At 41.2% G+C, this 20,585-nt stretch overlaps 1 protein-coding gene across 3 annotated transcripts; it reads left to right on the forward strand.

Moving 5' to 3' along the window:
- The first annotated feature begins 2,599 nt into the window (after window positions 1–2,599).
- Window positions 2,600–20,210, forward strand: E2f8 (E2F transcription factor 8). Of its 3 annotated transcripts, none has more exons than XM_042691740.1 (13): window positions 2,600–2,620; window positions 4,871–4,995; window positions 7,013–7,291; window positions 7,980–8,136; window positions 9,195–9,509; window positions 9,917–10,078; window positions 11,631–11,768; window positions 13,704–13,907; window positions 14,132–14,219; window positions 14,464–14,995; window positions 18,427–18,559; window positions 18,679–19,079; window positions 19,412–20,210. In XM_042691740.1, exons 2-13 carry the CDS (start codon window positions 4,981–4,983, stop codon window positions 19,592–19,594), a joined length of 2,607 nt encoding a protein of 868 aa, XP_042547674.1. In that variant the 5' UTR covers window positions 2,600–2,620; window positions 4,871–4,980; the 3' UTR covers window positions 19,595–20,210. The 3 variants fall into 3 exon arrangements, with proteins under 3 accessions (XP_042547674.1, XP_042547672.1, XP_042547673.1); XM_042691738.1 differs by lacking the exon at window positions 2,600–2,620 and adding an exon at window positions 3,483–3,687; XM_042691739.1 differs by lacking the exon at window positions 2,600–2,620 and adding an exon at window positions 4,168–4,560.
- Window positions 20,211–20,585: the final 375 nt, after the last annotated feature.

Below are 20,585 nucleotides of genomic sequence, written 5' to 3' on the forward strand. Positions count from 1 at the left end.
TACATCAAGTCCATGGCTACAAATACCTATCCAGGGATCACTATGAGTTTCCTGCAAGTTATTTCATGAACACAAGTTCTGATCAAACCTAGCTCCACCGTTTGCCTGACCAGCTTCAAAGTCTCTGATTGCTTGAATCCCTTACTTGTTGTAGCCATCCTCTTTAAACCCAGTCCAGATTAGATCCAGTACCATGTGCTGGTAGAATAGCCACCTTATTGGAAGGAGTGAAGGCTGAGATTGTGTTGTGAGCAGCTGTTGTTCAACCCAGCACATAGTGATTTGTGCCCATGTTTTGTGGTGGCCATGCAACACGGTTACAGAAAGAAAAAAAAAACCATAACCCTTAATTTCCCTACTGGGCAAGAAATGGAGGTGGAAATACAAGTACTGAGAAGTAAGGGAAGGAGTGCAAGAGAGACCAAAGGGACCTAGGAACTCACAACTAGAGTAACTCCTTCCCTAACCCCTCCTCTCCCTTAGTCATTGGAGAAGGTGTTGCCAGGGGTTTTCACATTCAGTGTGTGACTCTTCAGTGTGATTTGGAAATACCAAATAGTACCTTTGAATCTAGGCACATCAAATGACACCTATGGTCTCTTTTACCTTTGATAGCCCTTTTCATAATACCTTATATATTGTTGAATGTGTTACACAACTTATCAGCCCTCTGAGTTGTGCAACCTACAAGAATGGCAGAATAGAGTGGAAAAAAATTGTTCTAACTTCAGTGAGTCACAGATTTTATACATGATTAACTAATGACAAGTAAATGCACAACCATCCCCTTGCATTAGTATGTAATAGCTAGAAAACGTATCTGATGGGAAAATAAGAACAATTATTTATGTAATTATTTATATAAAATAAGGAAAATTACTCCCTGATCCTTCCCTCTCTGCCATGCAGTAAACCTAGAAGTCTTCAGTAGTCTTAGACTTTTTTTCCTTTCCATCATGCTGAATTTCAGTGTTAAAGTTTACATACTACACATTTTTCTGTGTTTTGGTTTGTGATGCTAGGGATCAAACCCAGAACTTCATACACACTTGGCAAGTGCTCTCCCATGAAGCTACTACCCTTCTTAAAATTTCCTTTATAAGAAAGGGTAGTTGAGGTTTCAAAAATGTATCACTCTTAATAGGACTACTTTTCAGTGTTTGATGATGATAGCACATGCTTCAATAAGACATGATGACTGTCATTCAGTAAGAATTACATATCTCACTTTCTCAATTTTGTATTTTGGGAGAAATTAAAATGGTTATGAATTGGCCTAAGGTATCACTAACAGTTCTTTCACTAGAACTTTCAAAGGCAATAGATTGGAATATGTGATATGGGAGCAGATAGACTTGGATTCTAATTTTGGCTCTACAGCTAAGTTGGCTATCACTTGAACCTTCATAGACTCCATTTTCTTCTGTATAAAATGATGTGTAGAACCAGATAACTTGAAAGGATAGGTGGTTTGGGGGTACATGGGGGTGACATTGACCAAGATGTATTATACTCAAAAGCCAACATGTTGAATTGAAATTCCTTTGTACAACTACTGAAATATTTTTTTTTTAAGATAAATGAAGTAGTGCGCAAGTATCACTGAAGCAAGTGAGGACAGGGGCCAGCACGGTGGAAAGCACTGAGTAGTGACACAGAGTTGACCTCAAGTGCCCGCCTTATCATTTCACAGTGAGACCTTGGGTTTATTACTTTACAGTGCTCTGCTTCGATTGCCAAGTCATAATTCATGCTTTAACACCTGAGCTGAGTAGGAAGCAAGATGTCATCATCTGAAGCCATCTGTGAAATGTCACCTGCACTATTTGCCTTATAGATACTTAGCACTCAATACCCCTGCAGTGTAAATGGCCCTGCATCTCTGAAATAAGGCCATCCGGCAGGGTGCTGCTGAAGAGTATCTTTAAAGAAGGGACTTAGGGGCCCACTGGACACGAATGGGTAGAGGGAGAGGTATGACAGATCATAGGGGAGACAGATAATGGCTAAAGAAGAAGCACCAGCCATCCACCTTTTGTTAATGCTTTTAAACCCCACCTTGCCCCACCATGTAAGAATCAGGGGCTCTGCCCTGTGACTGGTTTATTTTACACCCAAGAGCTACAGGCAGCCGGCTCCTTTTTCACAGCACCTGAAAGGCCAACTTTCAGATTGAAGCATGTTCTTGAGTAGTACTTGCCTGAAGCCGGCTACCCAGGGACCCGTGTCTCCTATAGCTACTACAAGCAGTTACAGAAGGTGCTAACAATCTGGTGGCCTGTAGTCCGTGGGAAAATGCCCCCACCCAAGCCCCTGGCTTTTAGTGGGAGAGTATCTCCGCCCTTGTCCAGGAAAAAATAATAATGTCTCGCGCTGCGAGTCAGCAACGAATGATTCATTGACACGCCAGTGAAACGTTGGGACTTGGCTTGGCCCCGGGTCTTGATGGCGTTTAAAGATTTCAGATATACAGGCGGAAGAGTCTGAACTAAACTGTCCTGGAACCCCCCGTCCCCCGCCTCCCGCCCCACCTTGGAGAGGCTGGGCAACACATGCGGTCCAGCAACCCCAGCACAGGTCTCCAGAAAAGAGGAACCGCTTTCAAGCAGAGAATAACACAGTAAGTCAACACGGATGCGAAAAATCCAGGCGGAACCAGGCAGCGCCCTGGCGCCCACCCGCCTCGGTTTCCCCCTCCTGCAAAATGAGGACTGTAGGGTCTCTTAACTCTGATGCTACTACAGAAACTCTACAATATATCAGGCTGGTGCCACCTGAGGCTTGGAAGCAAGGGGGAGAGAGAGAAAAGACAGAGGAAAACAAGAGAAGACAACAGGGAAGAGAAAAGGCGTGGGTAAGAGACTGGGAGGGAAGACACGGGGTTCCAGGACAGGCGTGGCGGGTTTTCAGCTTCACCCCCCGCCCCACCTCTCCACACCTGAATTCTCACACATGGACCAAAGCCCCGCGCCCTAGTGAAGCTGGGCACCAATAGCCAAGCTTCTTCGGCGCACCAGTGTCTGGCAGCCGGGTGAGCAGGTACTGAGCAGCGCGATACAATACGTGCCCCGGATGGAAGAGGGTCCGGAGGGCAGGTGAGCGAACCCCGGGCTGCGCTGTGGTAAGATGGACTCACTCTGGAATCGCAGGACGCCCTCATCTCCGCTCGCTAGCCGTGAACAGGCCAAATTTCATTCCCCCCCCCAACTTCAAGTCAGGATAAAGGATAAAGGGATGCATTTAAAAAAAAAAGTTGCAGAACTTTCTTCCCCCCCCCCTCCCCATCCCCCAGGCTCCGCTGTGAAGGCGGAACCCGAGGGCGGTGCCTGCATCCTGATTCGCCGGCAGCGGAGGCGGACAGTCTCCGATTGGCGCGCGGGGTCCCGGCCGGGAGGAGAGGGCGTGGGGGAGGGGAGCGGCCCTCCCTGCCCGCGGGAGCGGCTCGCGCCGGGAGCGGGTTAATTTCAAATCGGGGACTTGACTGCTCCAGCACGGTCACGTTCCCTCTGCCCGCCCGCCGGCCCGCCAGTCCTGGTCCAGGCGTGTCCCTCTGGCACCCCACCTCGGCGCGGCGGGAAAAGACTGACCGCCCGACAGACACCCTGAGTCTTGGGCCTGGGCGGATAAGGAGTGCCCAGGACTTCGGGATCAGCCGCCGCCGGCTCCAACTGTGAGGTGGACTGACAGGTCAGCGGAACGCAGAGGGACGCCGCGCCAGGACTGCCGGCAATAGGAGCGAGCTTGGGCGGGCAGCGGCGGCGGCGGCGGCGGCCGTTTCCCGCCTCTCGCTCCGCCGGGGGCCTTGGAGGGAGGAGCTGAGCTCCCGCGCAGAAGGGCGGGGGGGCGAGTAAGGGGGAGGGGCGAGGATGCCTTGGTTCCGGGCGCGGGTTTGCCCGCGCTCAAGCCCCGCGCAACTAAGGGGCGGTGCCGGCCACGGTCCGACTTTCCGCGCCAAATTTTTAAATCGGAGGCGGAAGGTCCGGCCACGCCCCTAGAGCCGTCAGCCAATCGCAGGCCTGGAGCCGGCTCTCTGATTGGACTGGAACCGTTGCTCTGGCAACCACGGGGATGCTATCTAGGAACTGTCGGGCGGGCTGTGGACTGGCGGCCTGACGAAGGGCGGTGCAGTTTCCCGGGAGGAGGGGGAAGCTCTCCGGGCGCGGAGCTGGTGACGGCGTGGGGTCTGTACCTGGATGGCTTACTAAGCAACAGTAGCCCATCGTGGTGGAGTCGAACATCGTGGCGTGAATCGGCCACCTGAGCAGGGAGTACAAGGCGCTCTAAGGCTTTAAGGAAGCTTTTCTGTAAAGGAAAAAGTCTTAATTATAAGGCGTCCTTTAAATGCCTAGCCGTACGCTTAGCGTTTTGGAGCAGAATTTAGAAGTTTCCTATCAAGCGACTTACCAAAACTTTGTCGCTGCGCCTGCGCACGTGTATATTAGGGGTGAAATTCAAACATCTAGATGCAGACGGGTATTGAGATACTTGGGGTCCGGTGTGCTCATCCAGAACCTGAATTCGTGTGCTCTATCCAGAGCCCGAGCCCTGATCTGTGGACAGGTGGGTGCTTGCTACAGTGTATTCGGTGGGCGCGGGAGAATGGCCCGCCTTCTCCAAAGATGGGAGAGGACTGTCACTGAAAGTTTTGCGGTTGCTTGAAGTCTTAGGCAGTAGATGGGTTTTATGAAGGAATTTACCTGTTTGTTGGGATTCTCTGCCCAATAAAATCTAAGTCTAGTTTGTAATTTTTTTTCATTAGTCTTTGTTGCAGTCACCTCTTGTATCCCTGACCTCTTCTGTCTGTGAAGGGATTTTCAGATCTACTCATTCTTGATTTTCTCTTTTTTGTATTTCCTTTTTTTTATTTAAGGATATTAAGCTTTTTATTAGAATTGATTGGAATACTTGAACTGAGAATTGAGGAGGAGCTCCAGATTTATCATTTTTAAAGGAACACTAAATGTGTGAGAAATTGACAGAATGGAGAACGAAAAGGTATTTTTTTAACTGCTGTATTTTTATTCACCACTGCATTTTAAAGTGTAGTGTTATCCTGACTTAATGTTTCATCTTCTAGCCTCTTGTTAATGTTTGATTTTTGGCTTCCCCTTTTAAACATCCAGAAGGAAGGAAATTTTAATTTTTGAAGAGGAGGGGGTTGCCCAGGGTTAGTCATATTCCTGGTTTAATGATTTCATGGCAGTCTAAAGGAGATAAAGGGTAATTTTAACGAGATAAACGAGATAAAAGGTAATTTTAAGAATAAAAAAATTTGTTGTATTCCAGCGCAAGGATTCTTGAACAGCTCAAACTCAAAACAGGCATTTGTCTTTACTAAATATGATTTCCTTTTAAGGCAATTTTCTATGAAATTGTCAACTTCTTTAAATATTGGGGTTTGAAATACTGTTTAAGACAGAAATAAGTTATTTGAAAAATTAAGAAAACATTGTCAGCAAGGATATGTGGATTGATATTCAACTAGTGCCTTTTTTTATAAAGTGAACTTGCATAAAAGCTTCCTATGGGTATTAGATATTAGTAAAAGAAGAAAATCACTATTTGTCCTGGTATGGTGAGGCCAAGAGCTGCAGTTTTTAGAAGCCCTCCATCCTTAGGTCAGTACCTCCTTGGGTACATCTCATGGGATCAATCACACGAACTTCCATGCAAATACTACATACATGGCATGGCATGGGAAGGTCTGTGTTCTAGTCATGTGTGACCTTATACAGCCTGATGTCATGTTTGGCAAGATTCTGTTAACATTACACATAGAAAAGCTCTTGATAAATCCTTAAATGTCATAGACAGAAAATAGTATCTTTCATCTATATTTCTAAAGTTATTGAAGAGTTTAATGAATCTCTTTCTTTTCAATTACAGCCATTCCAAGTATTTTCTTCTAAAATTAATACAGATGTATTTTTTTTTAAAGTATATGAAGTTCCTGTGGACATAGGTCTCCATTAGTTTTATTTAACTTACCCTCTTTTTTCTCAATGGCAGCCCTGCTTCTGCCAGGAGCTAGGTTTATGACTTTAGGCAGCTAGTTTTTATTGGCCCCATTTCTCCCTGGGTATAATAGATGTTGAAAGTGCAGACTTTTCTGGTTAGAAGACCCACTTTTAAGCACTGAGGACTTTCTAGATAAATCTGGCATATGTTGGCCCTCATTTTATCTGCTTGGTTCTCCTCCTCCTTCATGTAAATAGTGTTTTAATTCAGCACTCACTAAATGCAGCTATTATACTAGGTAGATAATGGTTTCTGTTCTATGGGTCTTATACTCATTTTTATTTTATTTTATGGTCGTGGAGCTTGAACTCTGAGCCTGGGCGCTGTCCCTCAGTTCTTCAGCTCAAGGCTAACACTCTTAACACTTGAGCTAAAGCGCCACTTCTGGCTTTTTCTGCTTATGTGGTGTTGAGGAATTGAACCCAGGGCCTCATGCATGCAAAGCAAGCACTCTACCACTGAGCCACCCTCCCAGCCCCTATACTCATTTATAACTATCTTTAGAACACTTCTTTAAATCTAAAGTTATTTCAAAATAGAATCAGAAATAAATCCAAATTAATCAAAAATTAATTAATTAGAAGTTAATTGGAAATTATAAATCCTAAGTTAAACATGAATTAAATGAAAACATTTAGATCCATTCTTTTGCAAAACTGAAAATGAGACTTAAATTCTAGAATGCAGTAACAGCCAAGGCATAGTATCCCATGCCAGTAATCCCAGCACTCTAGAGGTTGAGGCAGGAGGGTTGTGAGTTTCAGACCAGGCAGGGTGACATAACAAAACCCCATTGGAAACAAAGGAGCAAACAAAATAGAATAGGTGTTAAATGGGAAGCTAATCATTGGGATATACTTTCTAGTCAACTGTGCAATCACATTAGGCATTTTCTTCTTAGCAATATTCTCTATATTACATAATTTTAGAATCAAAATTTACCTGATAAGTCCTGTTTTACAAGAGATTTAATTATTTACTTCTTTTGAACTAGGAAAACCTCTTTTTTGAACCACATAAAAGGGGACTGATGAAAACCCCCCTGAAAGAGTCCACTAAGGTGAATATAGCTCTACCTGAGAGACAGCCCGATTTTGGCCCTTTAACCACGCCCACCAAACCCAAAGAAGCATCCCAGGGAGAGCCATGGACACCAACAGCCAATCTGAAAATGCTTATCAGTGCTGTGAGCCCTGAGATCCGAAGCAGAGATCAGAAAAGGGGATTATTTGACAATAGAAGTGGATTACCTGAGGCCAAAGACTGTTTACACGTAGGTTTCAGAGGACTAGGTTGGGAATGGGGAGGCAGGGCAGGGGAGATGTTGGGAGGGGGGAAGGTTTTGAAGCTCTTGCAGAAGTGCCAGCAATTGCTAGGCACTGGCTCAAACCTGTAATCCTAGCTACTCAATAGGCTGAGATCTGAGGATCATGGTTTGAAGCCAGCCCTGGCAGAAAAGTTCATGAGACTCTTATTTCCAATAAACTACTCAGAAAAAGCCAGAAGTGGCACTGTGGCACAAGTGGTAGAGTGCTAACCTTCAGCCTAAGAAGCTCAGGGACAGTGCCCAGGCCCAGAATTGAAGCCCCAGGACCAGCAAAAAAAAAAAAAGAAAGAAAAGAAAAACAAGAACAAAAACAGAAGTGCCAGTAATATAATATTAATCAGCACTGCTTTCTGACTGTTACTAAACTCCATGAACATTCCTGATCCCATCAAATACACACAAACACTGGGAATTCTGAAACTTTTAGTGACTTTCATTCCAGCTTTTGGATTTGCTAAGCAAATTGTACTGGCTTACCCAACTTTGTCTTTTTTTACCTCCTACTTTGTAGTTGTACAAGCTTAGCATGTATAGAAAAGGTGTGTAAGAGGTGTTGGTCACGGAGCTCACACACCCCTAATAAATCTGGCAAAAATGAATTTTAGAATAAATTTGTTCACCTTTTCCTTTGTAGGACCACTTATCTGGTGATGAATATGAGAAATCTCAACCAAGTCGAAAAGATAAAAGTTTAGGATTGTTGTGTCACAAGTTCTTAGCCCGGTATCCTAATTATCCCAATCCTGCTGTGAATAATGACATCTGTCTTGATGAGGTAGCTGAAGAACTTAGTAAGTACAAAAAGTTTGCTTAAAAGGTTAATAATTAAACTTGGGTTTATGGACTTAACTCCTCAGTTGTATGCTCAGAAGCAGTGTTTGTAGCAGACATAAATAAGGCTATAGGGAACTGATAGGTGTCCAAAGTCCTATTAATCTGAGGATAAAGATGAATGGCTTTTAATTGCAATGAATCTCAGAAACATGAAAATGATATGCTTACTTTTTGCTGAGGTTGTCTAAAGCTTTACAGAAAGGCAACATTGTTTTATTGTCTCTGTTTCACAAACAGCTACAATTCTGAACTTTCCTCTTGACTCTTTTCTTGAGGAGCCAAAACCTTCTTGGTTGTTACATTGATTGGCACCTCCTGTAGATAGAACCAGGTTGTACTCCCTGCCACCCTGCCACCACCAGGCTGAAGACTGGTTTGGGGAGTATTTTGGTGTTTGGCAAAAGCTATTGTGTCTTTCACAGACCTGAAGCTAGTTATAACTAAAAGAATGTATGGCAAATTAGAAATGTTTTTCGAAAGTTATATAAATACCTTAATCTTAATCTTGAAGATGTGAGCTATGCCAGATAATTCAATTTAACTAGATTGGGCAAGTCATAAGAGTTACTACTACCAACATCATTAGTAGTAGCAAGGATGTAGGAGAAGTTAGACTCAAAGAGAGTTATACTTTCCTAATTTTTTGTCAGTTTTTAAAAAGTCCATCTTATTTTTTTCTAAAATCTCATAATTTTAGACCTGTTGTGTGAATTTGATAAGCAGGTGTGTGTGTAAGACTTGGGTATTCCCTAGGTAAGCTTTGTCCTGGTCATTAAAGTAACTGCTTCACAAGTTAGGATAAAATGTCTGTGCCTTGGTACGTATTAGATAATCAATAGATGTTGCCTTTCTACCTTTGAGAACATTGCTGTATCTCTTCCACCTTCACCCTGTTGTTTTCAGTAGTAAATAAAATTATATTACCTTGAATCTATTGACTAAAAGCCCACAGAAGAAGTGACTCACTTCCAAAACACAAAAGTGACCTATTAACCTACAATCATATTCTTTGTAGATGTTGAGCGTCGGCGAATTTATGATATAGTGAATGTCTTAGAGAGCTTACACATGGTGAGCCGCCTTGCCAAAAACAGGTACACTTGGCATGGGCGACACAATCTCAACAAAACCCTTGGTACTCTGAAGAGTGTTGGAGAGGAGAATAAGTATGCTGAACAGATTATGATGATCAAAAAGAAAGAGTATGAACAAGAGTTTGACTTTATTAAGAGTTACAGTATTGAGGACCATATCATCAAATCAAACACTGGCCAAAATGGACACCAAGACATGTGTTTTGTTGAACTTCCTGGAGTGGAATTTCGGGCAGGTAAGCAATGGCATGGAAAAGTCCATACTAGCTGAGCAAGGTGGCACAGCTCTATAATCTCAAGACAGAGATGAGGACTGTGGTTGGAGGCCATCCTGGGTAAAGTTTATGTGACACACTATCTGATAAACTAGAAAAATGAGCAAAAAGACTAGGTATATGGCTCAAAGGATAGAATGATGCCCTGAGTTCAATCTCCAGTAATGAATGAAAAAAAAAAAAAAGAAAGAAAGAAAAGCTCAGACATTTCTCATGAGCTTGCTCTCTTCTATATAGTTACTTGGCTGTAATGCTAAAACACTGCAGTTGTCAGCTGGATGATCAGGTGGTAGTATTTTTAGCCTTGTCACTTTAGAAGTCACTTGTCCCCTCACGAATTTTAATTCTCTAATCTTCTTTCCCCAAAGCTTCTGTAAACAGCCGCAAAGATAAGTCCTTAAGAGTGATGAGCCAGAAATTTGTGATGCTGTTTTTAGTGTCAACGCCTCAGATAGTAAGCTTAGAAATTGCTGCCAAGATTTTAATTGGGGAAGACCATGTGGAAGATTTGGATAAAAGCAAGTTTAAAAGTAAGTGTCATGGACTTCTGTGGAGCTTAAATCTAATCACAAACAATAACGTTTCTATTATTAGCTTATTTCCAAATGTATAGAGCACTGAACACATCCTGTCTAGTTTGGCTTTTCTACCTTTACTTTTCAGCAGGTATGGTGGTACTGGCCTGTGGGGATCAAAGATATGTATAACTATTCTTATTTGTTAGATACTTTGGCTTCACATGATACTGTAACAAAGTCATAGAATCTGTACTATCTAAGGTCTGAATGAGCAATAAATTGTAAAGAAGAATTGGGTTCCTTGATCTCTGCTCTCTGCACTAATACTGATGTGTTGAGGTATAAATAACTCCTATGAAAAAATATCCCCCAGAATGACCTACAATATAAATGGCCTGTCGGTTTTGAAAGAAGAGTTTTAGCCAGATTATCTTAAATTTGAAAGGGACTCTAGGATTCTAACACAGAGTTTGCCTTGATCCCTGTGCCAGTCTTTGCAAGGAATAGAGAGAAGTTGTGAAAAGAAGTGCCTGAGAAAGGCATCTAGTGAATGCTTTTCTCTTCTGGGGTCTGTACTAGATGTAGGTGGCTTCCCAGGACCCAGCCATATAGTGAGGCAGAGCCACCCTGACTGACCTCAGAGGTCACAGGAATTGTCCAGGAGTTCACCTGGAAATGCCATCCTAGCCTGTAAAGCTGTTCTAGTCTCAGAAGTACATTCAGACATCCCTAGATTGATACATATTTATTTAAAGACAACTAAGTAGAGAGTAAAGACAGTAGTACAGGCAGTTGGCTTGGGAGATCTGCAATTTGAGAAACCACATCCCTGTACTACAAATGGGTCACCTGTTTTTTTCTGAGTCACCAGACAGTTTTCAGCTCCCTGTTTCACTGGTTATAGCATTTAGCTATTTCTGGAAGTGCAGATGTGTAATTTGCTACATCCTCAGGGAACTCAGAACCTTCTGGAATGGCTATGAAGGGAGACTCCATTTGAAATTTTGTACTATCAAACAGAAGTTAACATAGATTCTTTGTAACAAAAACATTTTTAAATCATGAGATTTGTAGAATTAACAGATCTATAAGTTGCCTATCACTTAAAAACCTAAAAATGTACAAATGTCCTTGGGGGTACAGAATTCTCCATACTTCATGCTATGAAAGAAATCTTGTTTTATATGCTATTGTGAATAGAAAAGCAATACATTTACTAATGCTTTATTTCTATTTGTTCACAAAAAGTCTTCTGATTCCTCAGAAGATATTTAAGAATGGCAAGTTTTTATAAGTCTGGTGATTTCATCAAGTTATTTTTCTGTTTTCAAAGTGTACTGTTGTCATTGCAAAATTCAGTACCAGCAGCAACTGACTTTTAAATATTTTAAACCTCTTCTTGGTTTTAATTAAAGGGGCAGCCGTAGAATAACTTAAAAGGAGTCAGATGTTCCTGTCTGACAGTGACAGGGCAGCTCTTAGAATATACATGAATTTCTTATGAAGCAGAATCTTTTGATCTTTCATTATTCTGTTAAGTGGCATATATCTTTTTTTTTCCTAGCAAAAATTAGGAGATTGTATGATATAGCTAATGTTCTGAGTAGCCTGAATCTTATCAAGAAAGTTCATGTTACAGAGGAAAGAGGAAGAAAACCAGCTTTTAAATGGACAGGCCCAGAAATCAGTCTAAATAGCAGTGGTATGTATTTTTTCTTTCATTTTTAAAATTCTTTTTCAAATTAATTCACATTTGGAGAGACTTTTCTTTCCAACTCCATATGGGAAGGACAAATATAAATGACTAAAAGCTATTAAAGATGAGTGCCCATATAGAGTTGGCTACTGGTGACATTAGATATGTAATCTCCATAACCACCTTCTCTCACCCTGTATCCAGGAAGTAAAATTTGAAAGTGAATGGATTTAAAAAGTTGAAAGCTTCAGAGAGCATATACATGGTTGCTCTCATATTCTGTTCAGTAAAAACATCAAGAACTGTAACACATTGAGAATGAGAAATTAATCTAATCTGGTTTCAAGGTAGATGTTTCTAATATTCAACACTGAAATGCTCATATTTTTGCATCCCATCAAATATCTATACACAGAAGCACTGGAAAATGGCAAGAATGTGAACCACAGAAAGATGGGGAGCCTTAGGTTCTAGTCTCAGCTCTACCATCTATTAGCTCTGTGTCCTCAGTCAAGTTACTTCTCCAAGACTCAGTTTCCTCTTCTGTGAAGTGGAAAGGACAATGGCACTATTGCAAGGTTACTGAAATTTTAGAAGCATTTCAGGGAGAGATGTTCTGGTCCAGGAATCTGGAATGAAGGTTGTGGGACTATACTAACCAGATACATACCCCAAACCCTCATGCTGCTAGCTGAGACATCTTGCATCAGACATTGTGTGTGTCTGCTTTCCTCTCTGGGTGCATTTTCCAAAAGTAGCCTAACCAGTGGAGCAAGTATACGGATCATATTCATCAGGTCTGGTGATAAGACATAATTTTGGTTTTTTTGGTGCCAGTCCTGGGGCATGACCTAGGGCCTGGGTGCTATCCTTTTGTGCTCAAGGCTAGTGCTCTACCACTTTGAATCACAGCTCCACTATTGGCTTTTCTTTTCTTTTCTTTTTTAAATAGTGGTTAACTAGAGATACAGGAGTCTCATGGACTTTCCTGACCAGGCTGGCTTTGGATCTCAATCTTCAGATCTCACCTCCTTGAGTAGCTAGGATTATAGATGTGAGCCACTGATGCCCAGTCAGGACATATACTTTTTAATACATCACCAAGAAAGAAAATGAAGAGTGACTACAGTCTAGCTCTTCATTGGTTATTGTCCATTTCCATGTCTGAATGTTCCACATCCAAGGATTCAACTTACAATAAGTTGAAAATACTGAATTTGTATGTGCACGTGTGCACGCGCATGTATATGTGCATGGGTGCCAGTCCTGAGCTAAGTGCCTGAGCACTGTCCCTGAGTTTTTCCTCAATGCTAGTGCTCCACTGCTTGAGCCAAAACTCCACTTCCACCTTTTTTTTTTTGTTAGATTAGTGGAGTTAAGAGTCTAGAGGACTTTCTGCCCAGGCTGGCTTCAAACAGCGTACTCAGATCTCAGCCTCCTGAGAAACTAGGATTATAAGCGTAAGCCACCAGCACTCAATGAAAATGTCTTAATTTTAAATGTTTGTCTGCACTGAACATATATAGACCTTTTCTGATCATTATTCCCTAAATAGTACAGTATCACAACTACTTATATACAATGCAGATTATATTAGGTATTATATGTAATTAGGGATGACTTCAGATTTACAGGAGGATGCATATAGGTTATAACCAAATAGATTTCATATTGTATAGGAAACTCGAACATCTCCAAATGCATGTCTTCATCTAAAGGGGATTCATAAACTACTCCTTCTTGAATCCCAAAGGACTGATACAGTGTGGTTTCAGAAATACAACATGAAATACTGTGTCAGAGTGCATCTGACAAAAGAAAGCCTGTGGGAGAGTAGCACAGTTGCTCTCTAATCATTTTGGAACTACATTTTGATTTCATATCTCAGGAGGAAGCTGAAATCATCCCCTCCCCTTTAATACAGACCTTTTTCCATTTCAGGCCCCAGCCCAGTCATACCTGTTGCCACCTCTGATTTGGAGGTAAGGCAGTCTACAAAAGAGAACTGTGCCAAAAACCTCTTTTCCACACGTGGGAAACCAAACTTCACTAGACATCCATCTCTTATCAAACTGGTAAAGAGTATAGAGAGTGATCGGAGGAAGATAAATTCTGCTCCCAGTAGCCCTGTCAAGAACAACAAAGGTACATTTTGTGTTTCACTATCTTTACACAAAGATCCTAAATCATAAGCCTAAGTTACGTATATATTATTCTTTTTTAAATGGCCATTTGTAGGATTCACTGTTTAATTGCCCTGTAACTTTGGGGGCAGTACATGTTATCTAGTTTTTTGACCTCAGTAAAATTTCATCTGTGTGAATATTTATTCTTAAGCTTTAACACACACCCCCTCTCTATTTTACTAGCTGAGAGTTCTCAGAATTCTCCACCCTTCCCAAGTAAAATGGATCAGCTCGCAGCTATTTGTAAAATGCAGTTAGAAGAGCAATCAAGGTAAGTTGGCAGTGCTCTTTAGTAACAGAGTGAATTACTTTCACATTGTGTTATTAAAATCAGTTGCTTTGTGTGAGCATAAGCACTAGCTTTGGAAACTACAGAGATAATCTGTTCCATGTCTCCTACACAGTTATTACAGAAATGATAGTTTCTGTAATGGTTTCACCTTGGGTTTAAAGTGATAGAACATTTAGAAGCAAATGTGTTTCCATTGTGTCATGTTCTAAATCTTATCTTTCAGTGAACCCAGAAAGAAAGTGAAAGTACAGCTAGCAAGATCTGGGCACTACAAACGAGTGGCTCCTCTGGATGCCCCAGCAAATGCTGAGCTAGAGCTGATGGCACCATCCCTCATCCAGTCTCTGGGGGTGGTCCCCCTGATCCCTAGTCCATTGTCATCAGCAGTGCCTGTGATCCTACCTCAGGCCCCTTCAGGCCCATCCTATGCCATCTACTTGCAACCTGCCCAAGCCCAAACCATAACACCGCCCCAAGGCCTGAGCCCAACAGTCTGCTCCACCCATTCCTCTAAAGCTACTGGGTCAAGCGACTCCACAGATGCCTCCACTGAAAAGGTCACCAATGATGCCACAAAGACCAGTGCCTCCTCCAGACCTGGAAGCTTGCTGCCTTTAGCAGAGAGACAAGCTACAAAGAACCGAAACAGGGAGGCAGCTGGAGAAAAAGGCTCCAAGAGAGCAAGCATACTGGAGGACAGTGGATCCAAAAAGAAATTTAAAGACGATTTAAAAGGACTTGGAAATGTCTCCACAGTAAGTACAACCTTGAATTGTGCTTTAATTTTTTTAAAAATTTCCTACCCGATTCAAAGAGAAAAATTTGGTGGCTTGTGAAATTTAGCAGATCAAAGACAGTATGTCAGAAGACAAGGGAACCGTTCCTTAGCATCCTGTAATCCAAAAGAGGCCTGGACAGCTAATCCTCTGACTATGATGAAGGCAGAGTCATTTTTAACCTTCAGAGGAGGGATTACTTGCTCTTTTTAAAGCATCACAGGTGGTTGTCCACAAGTCTCTTTCTCCATCCCATACTGGAATGCAAACAACTGTCATGAAGTCATAAATAATTTATAAGCAGACATAGGATTCCTGTGACTCCTGCTTTCTGAGTCATTCTTCAGTGTTTGTTTGATGTCATGTACCTGGCATCTGTTGCCTAGAAGATAATATGTTCCTCATTTTCAGTTCCTACCTCAAATGTCAATCACAATTTCTACGTTGTATAAATGGAAAAGTCAAACTAATCTTGGTAACTTGTAGGTTTCTTGGATGTCTTGATTTCTATAGATATTGACATGCTAGGTAATTTTTTTTAACCCTAGGAAATTAGCTCAGGATAAAGTAACATTGAATGTCTATCCACAGAGCAGATATCATAGGTGTTAGTTCTTTTATAGACCTTGTCTCATTCTCCTGTCTTAGGACAATTATTTATGAAAGACAGTGTGACTGAGTAAATTCAATTAAACATGGAGGCAGAAGTTACTCTCATTTTGCCCCTTTCGTTAACACAAGATATTTACTTCCCTACATCTTACATGTATTCATTTGTCAAGAAACTGTTCCAGCAGCTGGGAAGATGGCTCAGTGGTAGAGTGCTTGCCTTGCATGCAAGAGGCCCTGGGTTCGATTCCTCAGGACCACATAAGCAGAAAAAACCAAAAGTGGTGCTGTGGCTTACGTGGTAAAGCTGAAGAGCTGAGGGACAGCACCCAGGCCCAGAGTTCAGGCCCCACCACCAGCAAAAAAAGAAAGAAAGAAAGGAGAGAGAGAGAGAGAGAGAAAGAAAGGAAGAAAGAAAGAAGGAAAGAAACTGTTCCACATATTTTTACTGTACACTTACTGAGTAGAAAAACTGCTCTGGATTCAGATCTCACTCTGTATCATCTTTAGTTGTGGTTGCTTCTAAGTTCTTGCCCATGGCCATATGACAGTTTCTATGGGATTATTGAATTTATTACATGATAATATACATAAAGAGGTTTCTGGTCTTTTAAAGACACCATATCAGCTGAAGGGCATTATCTCTAACTGGTTATTAAGGGAGCTTTAGAGTTTGCCAAATTTTCCCTGAGGATGGCCCCATGAAAGCTATTCAAAACATGTGTATTATCTCACATAGTATCATTTTTCATTTAATGTACATGCTAGGGGCAAAATCACAAGGCTGGCTTCATTCATTTTCTGGGAGGTCCATAATCTCTTTGGGCCAATGAGTATGATTGAATAATGATCTCCTGTTGCTCCCTGAGACGTTCAGGATTAGGGTGTTCAATGGGTAGAAGGCAACGTGCTTCTTTTTTTTTTTTAAACCTCTGTGGGTTCATTTTGACCCTTTTTAGCATGAAATGAACAGAACAAAGAAGGAAGAAAGACAGAGCAAGCTTCATGTGCTAATTCATTCCAACAAACATTTACCAAGAATCCAAACACTCTAGGGGTGGAGAGAAGACAGTATCCAAACAAACACAAACTTATCAGATAGTGGATGATAAGAATAGAGAAAACAAAACAATTTGAAGGTAAAAATGGGAGTCAGGATGACTAGGCTGGAAGACGTAATTTTCGAGGGGAATTATGTCAAATTCATTCTTTAAGGCTAATAATTTTAATATATTTTCTAAATAGAATTGGCATTATAGGTTAAAAGACTTTAATAAGTATAATTTATATTGACAATTATTATTTATTATGGAGACATAATTATGAGAGTAATATGGGTTTCACTGAAGGCTTCAGTTAAACCAGTAGTAATAATTTATCCCGTCAAGGAACATAACTAAAAATAACAGAGCAAGTGTTAAAAAAATTCTCTATTTCTGATTCTAAGAAACAAAATTTAAACCTGTGGTATATTTTCAGCTTTGTAAATTCTAAATCCTCTGATTCCCAAGGGAAAGACCTAGTAGGAGAGAGATTGAAGTGTGGACTATTGCTTTGGCAATGGAGAGAAAATAAGTTTGAAGGAACATAAAAAGGAGCTCCCCAATTTATAAGAGTTGCTTTTAACTTTCGCCAGTCCTGAGTATGGAGAGGCTAAAGCACTTTTCAGGCAGTTTAGCTTTCTGTTTGGAGAAGCACAGAGATCTAACAGGCAGGATGGCAGGTACATGTAACCCTCAGCCTTTTCTATTATTACTTACTTTATTGCCTCAAGGTTTTGTTTTGCTTTTTCCTAATGGCATTCTGCATCTCTAATATGAATTAATCAGATCACCTTTTGTTCTGTTATTTTCAGCCTCTGAAGTACTTTTATATAAGCTTGCTTGGTATCATCCAAATAAGCAGTCATGTACAAAAAATTCTAATTCCTTAGGTCTAAATTGGGTCAACAGACTTCCTAGAAAGGGCCAGGCAGTAAATTTGTTTGGCTGTTACGCCGACTCAACTCTGACAGTGTAGCAGGCAAGCAGCCACAGACAGCACATAAATGCTGGGCATGACTGTGTTCCAAAGAAACCTTGACAAAATCAAGCAAAAGATTAGATATACTCCTGGACCAAAGTTTGGCCACTCCTTTCTCTAAATCAACATTGCTTAAAATGTTCTTCTTTTTAGTATGAGCTCTTTTTAATAGCCTTACCAAAAATTTATTTGCCAAATAATATGACAATAGTAAATACAATACACCCTACTTGGAGATTTATAATTCATGCCCACGTACAGTATCTAGAAAATTATCTAATAAAGATACTGTTGGCTTTTGTTTAAGCTTTTCTTAAACATATTTGAGCATGAATCAAGCAATGCCTGTTTGCATCCCTAGGAACTGGTGTTCCTCAGAATACTCTTTGGGAAATACCATCCTACCCAAGTCAAGAACAGTAGTTAAAAGTCCAAACTTGTCATACCTGGTGTTGGCCTCCATTAAGCTTGGTACTCATAGTGTCACATCATAGCAGGACATAGCAGTATTTAGGACATCAGTGTAAGGGAAGTGTGCCAGGTAAGCCTTAATACTAAGTAGCTTTGGGTAGCATTTAAGAAATCAATATTCTGTATTATTCCAGGGCAAAAACTGGAATGAGTGGGAGGCATTGTCCTTTGGTATCTGGCTGACTGAGCTGCCTATATCCCAGCTATTGGAAAACTTGGGTCAGTGAGAAAAACAGTCAAAGGCTATTGTCCTGAAGTGACACGTGGCCATTTTTGTGTAAAATAAATCCTTCCTCCTTGTTTTCTAGACCTTGTTCCCATCAGGATACCTAATCCCTCTCACTCAGTGCTCATCCCTGGGGGCAGAATCCATTTTATCTAGTAAAGAAAACTCAGGTACACTTTCCCCAAACCAAAGGATCTACGGCTCACCCATCGCAGGTGAGTATATGAAGAATACTTTCAAACATGAGCCAGTCTTAAGTTCAGATACGCCTTGTAAACTTCCCAGCCAAATTCCTGTGCTTTTAAGAACTCTTCCCCACCCCCCTTTTTTCCAGGTGTTATCCCAGTGACATCATCTGAACTCACTGCTGTTAATTTTCCCTCTTTTCATGTGACACCTTTGAAGCTTATGGTTTCACCAACTCCTGTGGCAGCCGTACCTGTTGGGAACAGCCCGGCTCTCACGTCGAGCCACCCCGTTCCTGTCCAGAACCCAAGCTCAGCCATTGTAAACTTTACCTTGCAACACTTGGGACTCATATCTCCCAGTGTACAGGTGTCTGCCAGCCCTGGGCCTGGTACAGGAGCTGTTCCTGTATCCCCAAGAATAGAAACAGTTAGTACTGTACCAGAAAATGCAGGCTCTCAACAAGGACGAGCCACCAACCATGACTCACCAGTCCCAGGCCAGAGCCAAGCAAATGGACAATCAATTGCTGTGACCGGGCCACAACAGGTAAAAGCATTCTCATTTAATTATTCCTAGAATTAATATGCCCCAAATAACATCATAGGAGACTCTAGAGAGAAGAAGGATAGCAAAGGGAGTGATTAAAAGTCAGCCTTCCTTTCAGATCCAGGAAGAGGGCCTACTGGATTATCATGAGGTTTTGTCTTCTTTTAGCAAAAGTAATGAGAATATTAAACCCTTCAAGGCTTCCCTAGCCAATGTTAAGATATGCTAGTATTCCAACATGCGGCACATTTATCTAGCCTAGTGTTCTGGGTCTGCTCACACATGTTTGTCTGAGAACTTGACTCCTTTTTTCCCTTCTTCTTTCCAATCAGCCTGTTCCTGTAACACCCAAAGGGTCACAGTTAGTGGCTGAAAGTTTCTTCCGTACCCCAGGTGGACCATCCAAGCTGCCTGGCCCATCCTGTATGGATTTTGATGGTGCTAATAAAACCTCCTTTGGAACTCTCTTTGTCCCACAGCGGAAACTGGAAGTCTCAACAGAAGATGTCCACTAATTGATTATTTGATTTTTCTAAAGAGCTATTTAACAGAGAAGATGTACACAGACTGCTTTGGAAAACACCATCTCTGAAAATACTGTAAATATACATTGGGGTTACTCAATGTCAAAAGCTGATATTTGTTTTCATACATACATACGTACTACATTCATACATACATACATATATACATACATACATAAATACGTGCACGCACACACACACACACATTTGTATAAGGCTAAGTTCAGCCCTCAAGCCTACAAAATAAAAGTAAAATGTTGAACGAAGGTATATTAACTTGTGGGGGGGAAGATTCATTATTTCAACTGTGCCCACATTATTATGCAAAGTACCTGTATTAAAGTTTACTTTTGTTTGAGTGAATATGTTTAGTATGCCTAACACAGCACTCTCATACTTTTTGCACAAAGAAAATGCTGTGTGATGTATAATGTATTTTTAATAGGAGGGCTAAAGCTATATTTTTTGTAATTTCTTTAATCTGTTGGTGTTGCAGTATGTCTTTTTGTAGAGTTTGCAACAATCCTCAATCAAGTCTATGGAAAAATTATTTATAAAATGTATTTTTAATCATAAGTTGTTCAAATTAAAACTTTTCTAAAATGTAGTTAACATTTTCATTTGGCCATTTAGGCGGTCTTGGGAGAAAAACTTTATTCTCAGAGGAAGATTTCTGGGAAGGAGAATATATCATGGGATTTAGATATGTCAAATTTATAGAAAGTTTAAATTCTCTTCCTCTCTTGAGATCCTTGGTTTTGCTTAGAATAGTGAATATAGCTTGGTAAAGGCTAGTACTTGACCAAGGTTACCTCTCTAAGTGCCACAAGCTTTCCACTCTTCCCTTGGAGACTAGAGATGAAAGGCAAGAGCTTCACTGCCCTACCCCAGCATAACCTGCATCTATCCCAGGCTTCCTACTCTTTGCTGAGGAAGATCAGACACCAATTCTCCTGCTATACTTACATACATTAATAGTACA

This window comes from Dipodomys spectabilis, unplaced genomic scaffold (genome assembly GCF_019054845.1).
Source record: "Dipodomys spectabilis isolate Male_0828 unplaced genomic scaffold, ASM1905484v1 ptg000145l, whole genome shotgun sequence".
NCBI classification, from domain to species: Eukaryota; Metazoa; Chordata; class Mammalia; order Rodentia; family Heteromyidae; genus Dipodomys; species Dipodomys spectabilis.